At 48.5% G+C, this 8,031-nt stretch overlaps 2 protein-coding genes across 2 annotated transcripts; one reads left to right on the top strand and one right to left on the bottom strand.

Moving 5' to 3' along the window:
* Nucleotides 1–811: 811 nt before the first annotated feature.
* Nucleotides 812–4,324, bottom strand: WDR77 (WD repeat domain 77). Its single transcript, XM_075722459.1, has 10 exons — nucleotides 4,180–4,324; nucleotides 3,873–4,058; nucleotides 3,584–3,725; nucleotides 3,462–3,511; nucleotides 2,723–2,793; nucleotides 2,286–2,340; nucleotides 1,940–2,011; nucleotides 1,728–1,836; nucleotides 1,186–1,254; nucleotides 812–990 (listed from the first exon to the last, which is right to left on the bottom strand). Exons 1-10 carry the CDS (start codon nucleotides 4,322–4,324, stop codon nucleotides 831–833), a joined length of 1,059 nt encoding a protein of 352 aa, XP_075578574.1. The 3' UTR covers nucleotides 812–830.
* Nucleotides 4,325–4,524: 200 nt separating this feature from the next.
* On the top strand, nucleotides 4,525–7,460 carry ATP5PB (ATP synthase peripheral stalk-membrane subunit b). The gene is made up of 7 exons (XM_075722245.1): nucleotides 4,525–4,555; nucleotides 4,661–4,703; nucleotides 5,105–5,250; nucleotides 5,626–5,789; nucleotides 6,184–6,309; nucleotides 6,526–6,705; nucleotides 7,303–7,460. The coding sequence occupies exons 1-7, from the start codon at nucleotides 4,528–4,530 to the stop codon at nucleotides 7,372–7,374; spliced, it is 759 nt and encodes a 252-aa protein (XP_075578360.1). The 5' UTR covers nucleotides 4,525–4,527; the 3' UTR covers nucleotides 7,375–7,460.
* The last annotated feature ends 571 nt before the right edge of the window (nucleotides 7,461–8,031 follow it).

The following is an 8,031-nucleotide window of genomic DNA, read 5'->3' as shown; positions in this document are numbered from 1 at the left end:
GTGTCAAACAGCGCAGCAATTGCTACCTGCTCTTGGCTTTCAGCATGCTACAGCAGCAGCCCCTTTGAGCCGGCCTCAACTGCAAGCCAAGGGTGAGCGCCACAGGTCCCAGTATTTCAGCACATGTCATGCACCATCACGAAGGTGTTTAATTAAATTACAGGGCTACAGCTGGGAGCCTTAGAGTACAGCATCCAAGGCTCCTCACACCAAGCGCTGGTATTCCGCTACCCATCAAGGGAGCAGAAGCGCGTACAGTGCTCACCATAGGATCCGCACTAGTAGGGAGTGAAGACCAACCCTGCAGACCACATGCTGCGTTAAGGACAACAGTGGAACCCTCGTAGTCTTTAAATGCTAACCCATCTTCCCATTCAGCTGGAAGAATGGACTTACAGAGCAAAGAGCTTTGCTCAAGGGTGAGGCTCTCGCATCCAACTAACGAGGTGTTTTCAACCTCCCCCAAAAATGTTTCTATTAATTCCATGGATGGTTTGGAAAACTGAGGGAGGAATTAAGTCTTTTTGATTTTTTTTTTTTTTTTAAATTATACTTAATTCCCTGTCTCTCCAAGTCTCCTCTGTGCCTGAAGTCAATTTTTTTCTGGGTAAAATACTGAAGTCTTATCACAGGTGAAGCCAACTCCTGAGGAGAGGCTAAAGCTTGGTTTGTAACTAACTTATGCCTAATTAAAAATGACTACAGGAACCTTCTTAATCACAAGCTTCAAGGCAGACAACAGACCATACCCACTCCAGTTCACACACACCTTTGACTTCAGCAGAATCAAAGTAATGCCAGGTAGGAATTTGGACCATGAGTTTATAAAACTATTCTTTTACACAGTTGACTCCAGAAGTTTCACCAGTTGGTATGGGGACAGTGTGATGTAAAACCTGATGATCCCATCCAACTGTAGTGAGCAAGGCATTGTCTGAAGGAGACCAGGATAAGCCTTTTACAAAGTCTCGATGAGAACGGTTTCTGAACCTGGAAAACACAAACACTCCATTAGCCGTAAAGCATTGTCACTAAGACTTTATGGGCTTGTGCTAGTTTGTTAGGATGACGCTCCCCTATTTAAGGAGTATTTTCATCTTCCGCTCAGCATACGAATAATTAGCTTAATGAGAAGTCAACAAGACAAACAGCTACAGTAGTGAATACGTTCTATCTAGTACTTACACCTCTGAGAGGTCTGAGTCAAGAACAGCTACTGAACAGTCTTCACTGATTGAAGCCAGTAAGGGTGAACTAGAGGACAGAGATGAGACCACGGTTAAAACAATCAAATACAAGAAAGCTTCTTAGGGACAGCCTTATGAAAAGCACATTTCTTGGTGAGCCTGACCCAGGTACAGTGAATTAACAGACACCAAATCTTACAAGTATTTTTTTATCATCATTTGGCAGGTTGCTAGCACACTAGGCAAGAATATTCTATTAGTGTCGGAAAGCAAGTAATCCTTCTTCAAGCAGAGGTGACTGTAATTAGAAAAATCCCCAGAGTACGTGGGTCAATAATTCTGAATACTGCAAAAGCATCTTCACATACACTCACACGCTTCTTGTCAAAAGTGAGGCATTGTTTGATTTGCTCTATTCTTCGCTATCGATCTTCTTGATAAAAAGACCAAAACTAGTACTCTCATAGGTTTTACTCTAAAAACAAATAAGGGTTTCGAGTGTACATATCACACATGCCATGCCAGTATATCAGACCGTACCTATGTGTGGAAAACGCAAACCCCGTGATACTTCGGGCATGCACGGTGGAGCTGAGGGCAGAATCAGGATTCTTTGTGTCTACTAGTGCAACCGTTCCATTTTCATCACCTTTAAGAGAGGAAGGAAGAATGAGGTTATTAGCAAAATTGTCATGTGAAAAGAAAGACCTTGATTTGTCTGGTGAAAGTCAAATAATAAGATCACTTCTCACCCAAAACAAAGATGTCACTTTTCTGTGGATGCCACATGACTGAGGTAGGGAGGTGATTACAGGCACTGCAAACTGCGAGTAAATAAATTGGGATGAGTGTGAAAAGGGTGCAAAGATGTTCCTACGCTATCTCAGTTAGCACTGCTACTGCACTAAGACAAATATTTAAAGCTTATTGTACTTCTGTGATAGTGTTAGACTTCCTTAGGTTTTAATAAATAGGCTTTTCTGCCCAAATGGTCAGACTGCTACATTTGAAGTTAGACATAGTGAAGTCAGGCATAAAATAATTTATTTCTTCCAACAAAAACTCATACACAAGTAGTGACTGCATACAGAAACATACCAATTCGAGTAGCTGGTTTGGGACATCTGGTGTCCCACAGTAAAGTTCTGCCGTCCTATAAATCCAAAGGGAATGAGAAGGTTTTTACAATTTCTTTGTGGCAGGGGGTAGGCATAAACTCAGATTCACTGCAGAATGGCTACTGACCCACATTCAAACCCACACCACCTTCCTGTTGTGTTAAAATGATGCTGCCATTAACTGCAAGGTAGCTCCTTCAGTCATCCCCAGGACAGAGCTGGGAACGCCCACATTTTAACACAAACCTGTAGAAATCGGCTTGGTAAGCTGACCAGCAACTTATCAGGCTGGAACATTGAAATAACACAGGTATGCAGCTTGTAACACAATAGGTGGTTTCTCAGTAAGTGCACTTAACTATAAATAACTAAAATATCACTTTTATCAGGTAGATTTAGACAGAGAGCGAGCTTTACCTCAGCACAGGACAGGAACACAGTGTCCTTACCAGGACAGGAAGCCACACATGTCACTGAACCGGAGTGAGCTACCAAAAGCACAAAAGGATAAAGAGCCTCAAAGATTGTATCCAACTTTCCCGCATATTCCCAAGGACCGCTGAAGGCACAGCAGTATAATAAAGAATAATTTATGCCCAGATACAGGGTTAACGTCTACTCAGCAATAGCCAACTGCTTCCTACCAAACTGATGAGCTGCCAAACCCAACCAGAGCCACTGCAGTCAAGTCCCTGTGACGTGCAAAAGCTTGAGGAAGCCTCTCCAGAGGAGAGGACAGTGACAAAGGGGCCAGGGGGGAGAGGGCCAAAGTACGGCCTCCGCTGTGGCTACAGATCACAGTACCACATCTCCAGAGATCCGCATCTCCACTGAGCTGCTGTGCAAAACAAATACAGGTTAGGAGATCGTACGCAGGTGGAGGGAAGATTTCAGTACAGAAGAAATACTCTAAAATACGCTTAAAGATGCGAGGCAAACTAAGCCTTATGGCATTCGTTTCGTGGGGAGAAATGAACAACAGACAAAGAAATAGGGCTGTGCCAGAAACTCCACACACTGGCAAACGTCAGATCACGGCCCCAGGCGTGGTTTGGCAGACGGGAGATAACCAGCGATGCTGCAGGCCCGAGCTCAGCCTGCAGCAAGCGGCACGGGGCCGGGAGGAGCCGGGCGACGGGGCCAGCGTGGCACTCACCTCTGTAGGAGTGCAGCACCGCTTGCTGTGGGAGGTCCCAGACCTTCACGCTGCGGACAAGAGCGAGCAGTCAGCACCGGGCACCGGCCCCAGTGCGCGGCAGCCGGGCTGGGGCCACTCACCAGAAATCTCTGCCGCCGCTGACAGCCTGGGTGCTGCTGGCCAGGACGGCCACCGTCATCACGATGTCATCGTGCTCGTATTTACAGAACTTGTTGACGATGAGGGTTTCGTTCTCGTCCAGCTCCCACAGCTCCACGGCACCTGGGGGGGAAGCGAGGGGGGCACCCACCTCAGGGGGGGGGGCACCCACCTCGGGGGGGGGGGGCACCCACCTCGGGGGGGGGGGGGCACCCACCTCGGGGGGGGGGGGGCACCCACCTCGGGGGGGGGGGCGTCCCCGTTACTTACCGGAGTCGGAGGCCACCAGGATGCCCCTGTCAGCCACCCAGCGCAGGTCGGCGACGCCCGCCTCGGTCTGCACGCCGGCGGTGCAGAAGCCCTCGCTGGGAGCGCGGCGGGGGTCGGCGAAGACCCAGAGGGAGCCGGCCCAGCAGCGCCCGCTCAGCCCCGAGGCGCCCAGCAGCAAGGCCCCGTCTGCGGGAGAGGCGAGGGCAGAGGCCCGGTCAGCGCCCGCCGCCGCTCCCCGAGGGGCCGGGCGGCCCGGCCCGGCCCCCCCGCTGCCCGCTGCCCTCCCCCGGGCCGGCGGCCCCGCTACCTGCGCGGTAGTGCGCGCCCTCCAGGTGCCGCTCCATGCAGGCGGGCGCGTTGGGCGGGATGTTCCACTCGGGGCCGGCCGCGGCCTCCTCGCCCGCCGGGGGTGCCGGGGGCGGCGGGGGCTGCTCGGGCGGCGGCTCCTCCATGGCGGCGGCGGCGGCGGGAGCGGGGCCGGCGGCGCCCCCACGTGCTCCCGCGCCGCGCGCGCCGCCCCCGCCGCCTCTCGCGAGAGCTCCCGCCGCGCGCCTCTCGCGAGAGCTCGCCCGCCGCCATCTTGGTGCGGAGGCGGCCGGCGGTCACCGGGACGGAGGGGCCCTGTCGCTGCCTGCGCTGCCCTGCCCTGCCCGCCATGCTCTCCCGCCTCGTCCTCCGCGCCGGTGAGACGCGGGGAAGCGCCGTCTCCCTGGGGTGGGGGCGGCGGGGGGGTTGTCCCGGCTGAGCTCCGTCCTGACGCGCTCTCTCTGCCCCTCTTCTTCCCTCAGCCCCGGCCGCGCTGAGGAGCCTGCCGCCTCCCGTCGCCCTGGGGTGAGTACCCGCGGCGGGCGGGCGGCCCGGGGGCCTCGACAGGCAGCGCTGGCGGCTTTGACCTCCGCTGAGGCCTCCGGCGGGCGGGGCGGCCCGGCCGGCTGCCGCCCCTCCTAGCGACGGGCTGCCTGCGGAGGCCTCGGAGCGCCTCGGAAACCCGCCAGTCCTTGGTTTTAAATAACGCTATTCCGAGGTTTTGTTCTTGTTGTTCTGGTTAACGTTGTGGGCTTATAAAGTAGTTACGGTCGGAAGGGACCGCTGGAGGTTATCTGGTCCCACCCATTTCCTCAAAGGAGGCGTGTCTGGTGAATGCCTGCCTGTTTAATGGGACATGTGCTGGAGTCTCCTCTAAGAGTGGGTTTTTCTAAGACGCTTAATGGAAACTTTCTCGTTATTTGCAGTGTATTGCACACCACAAGACCACTGCACACAACTCCGCAGCGTTTGGCTCCTTTGCCACCTCTGCCTGAGAAAGGAGGAGAAGTCCGTTATGGTTTGATCCCTGAGGAGTTTTTCCAGTTTCTCTATCCTAAAACAGGCGTCACAGGTTAATATATACTTTTATTTTTTTCTTAAAAATGTGTGTTATGCTTATTTAGTTCTGTCTGCCCCTTCTGGCTGCTGAAAAGGTAAAATATTAGGGAAGGTTATTTTTTGCATATGCAGAAGGAGGTTGTGAAGAATGAGCCAGTGCAGCACTTCCTGGCTCTAAGGCTAGGCACCTGTGCTGTAAATAAAGGCTAGAAGAATGTTGTGAGCTTGATCTTGGAGGGAGATTTAGTTGCCTGCTGACCGTCAAAACCTTTAAACAGAGATTTTTGCCTGTTTCTGTATGAGCAGAAGCAGCAGGTCCCATGCAAGGTGCAGGTTACTTCCACTCTTTATCCTTTGTACAAATAATGTTGCTTTGTTTTTTCTTTAGGGCCTTACATGTTGGGAACTGGACTCCTGCTTTACTTTCTCTCTAAGGAAATCTATGTAATTAACCACGAGACAGTTGCAGCTGCCTGCATATTGTCAGTCATCATTTATGGCATAAAAAAATATGGGTCTGATGTAGCAGCTTTTGCTGACAAACTTAATGAGGTAACAAACCATAATCTGACTTTGTAGTAGTTAATAACTTCTAAGTTACCTGCTTAAATATTTAAAAGAATACTGTCATAAAGGTTGTCATAAAAATCTGAGTCTAATGTTGCTTAAATAAGGTATGGTTTAGATCTTACGTTGGTATTGTTAGATAAGTCTTCAAAAATAAAACACCTCATACCAGCACAAATGATTTTTTTTTTTAAAGTGTGATTGATTGTGAACCCTAATTCTTCTGTCTTGCCATCCTTTAACCTCAACCTTGGCACAATCCAGTTTATGCAGACATTTCTCAAATCTCAATGCAGAATTTCAGAAGTTAATTACAGATCACTTGTTTTCTTTGCATCTTACTTTCATTCTGAAGCATATTTTTTCTTTCTTCTTTCAGGAGAAAATTGCTCAAGCTTTAGCTGTGAAAAATGAGGCTATTAAAGATCTTGAGACTACCATTGAGCAGGAGAAGAAGGAGCAATGGCGGGCTGAAGGCCACAGTTACCTCTTTGACGCTAAGCGGGTATGCAGTTCCAGCTCTGCTGTTCCCTTCTGCCGCAGTCTCTGCCACGTAATCTAGGTGCCTCTTAAATTGCGAACAAGTAACAAACCATTTCCCCTCTGTTGCGGACAGGGCCAGTTCCACCGCCTGATTCAGTGACTTGCAATAGAACATGTTCTGCTGCTGTTTTGTATTCTTGCCAAACATTAACCCCTTGATTTCATCTTCTGTGTCTAGAATAATATTGTAATGTTGCTGGAAGCCAATTATCGAGAACGATTACTGACAGTGTACAATGAAGTAAAGAAAAGGCTGGACTATCAAGTGGCTATGCAGAATTTAAAGCGTCAGAAAGAACAAGATCACATGATTCAGTGGGTGGAGAAAAATGTCATTCAGAGCATCACACCTCAACAGGTACTTGCTTTTTTTAATCTGCTTTACATCTTAGTCTGTCCAAATATTTGCTGTCCGGTGATTCTCGCTCAAGCCAGAAGATGATAGGTCATCTTTGGGTGACTTCCAAACGTGGCTGCAATGCGTTCCTACTGCTGAGTAAGAGCTAACAAGCCCAGTTACTACGTACCAGATGCTTGTGTTGCTGGTGATTTAAGCTAGAATCATGTGTGGTGGTTGTTGTTGCGGCGTAGAGCTAAGTTTGTGATAAGATGTATAGCTAACAGGTCAGGGAACTCACTTGCAGGATTCTCTGTGTAAGACTATGGCAGCTTAAGATCTGCAGGTGGGCTCTAGATGTCCTTTCTTTTAAGGAATGAAGCTGAGAACAAAGAAAGGAAACGTGTTCCTAGCGCTGCATGCAAATGCTTTAATGCAGGTCACTGTTTGGATTTGAATCTCTGACTTCATGAACTATAACTGTATCCCTTTTAATCTGTAACTCATTTTATGGGTTCCGAAAGGAGTATCTAAAATACATTAGAATGCAGATTTGGCTTGTTTAATATATTTTTCATAAAGCATTTCCTCTGAATGCTGTTTTCTGTTCTTTTGCAGCAGAAGGAGAGTATTGTGAAGTGCATTTTGGACCTGAAGGCGTTATCAAAGAGTGCACAGGCAGCGGTGTAACCACATCTGATTCCACTGATGCGTCTCATTACTTACTGTTGGAAAATGTGTCATTCTGAAGTATCATTAAACAAATAACCAAACCAGCCACTCTGCTGTCTTTCACTAGCAGTAGCAACAGTAAATTCTTTTTTGTGTTTGAAGTAGCTACATGGGTCACATAAACTACTACAGTTAATTGATAGTTAGGGATTTGCAACCACAGCATGTGTGATTCTGTTTGGTTCCTTGTTGGGTCACAAATGCTTCCGGAGATAAGGCCAAACTTCCCAGTGAGAAGTTCTGTGCCAATACAGTGACCAATTTTTGGTTTAGAATTCTGTGTGGTGATGACCTATATATATACCTACTGTAATTGTAAACATGTTCTAAAATCAAAATGAGGGCCAGTGCTCCCCTTCGCCTAGTCCAGTGCTTGGTGGTACCCTGAATGAATGTCCTTGTTTTAAAAATGAGCTGAAAAAAACACGTTCATAACAAAGCTTCAAATAGTGATGAAAAGCGTCTTCCTGTCCTGTGTAAAAGAGGATGTAGCTGGCAGGAAATGTATCAAAAGCTACCAAAAAACATAGCTTCAACTGAACTCGCCAGTATTAAGTTTAAAACGGTGAAATGGGTAAGTTTATTCTAGAGGGTGGTTTTTTTCTGGATTTTCAT

The sequence above is a fragment of the Pelecanus crispus genome, chromosome 17 (assembly GCF_030463565.1).
Source record: "Pelecanus crispus isolate bPelCri1 chromosome 17, bPelCri1.pri, whole genome shotgun sequence".
Taxonomy (NCBI): domain Eukaryota; kingdom Metazoa; phylum Chordata; class Aves; order Pelecaniformes; family Pelecanidae; genus Pelecanus; species Pelecanus crispus.
The sequence above is the reverse complement of the archived record's forward strand: the minus strand, read 5'-3'. Positions and strand labels throughout refer to the sequence as shown.

What these genes read in the sequence shown, in the direction of transcription:
- ATP5PB (XM_075722245.1), top strand. Translation starts at nt 4,528, where the DNA reads ATGCTCTCCCGCCTCGTCCTCCGCGCCG. An exon ending in CCGCCTCGTCCTCCGCGCCG is followed by an intron (nt 4,556 to 4,660) that starts GTGAGACGCGGG and finishes TTCTTCCCTCAG; the next exon opens with CCCCGGCCGCGCTGAGGAGC. An exon ending in ACCTCTTTGACGCTAAGCGG is followed by an intron (nt 6,310 to 6,525) that starts GTATGCAGTTCC and finishes TTCTGTGTCTAG; the next exon opens with AATAATATTGTAATGTTGCT.
- WDR77 (XM_075722459.1), bottom strand. Translation starts at nt 4,324, where the DNA reads ATGGAGGAGCCGCCGCCCGAGCAGCCCCCGCCGCCCCCGGCACCCCCG. An exon ending in CCTGGTGGCCTCCGACTCCG is followed by an intron (nt 3,726 to 3,872) that starts GTAAGTAACGGG and finishes CTTCCCCCCCAG; the next exon opens with GTGCCGTGGAGCTGTGGGAG. An exon ending in GACTCAGACCTCTCAGAGGT is followed by an intron (nt 991 to 1,185) that starts GTAAGTACTAGA and finishes TGTGTTTTCCAG; the next exon opens with GTTCAGAAACCGTTCTCATC.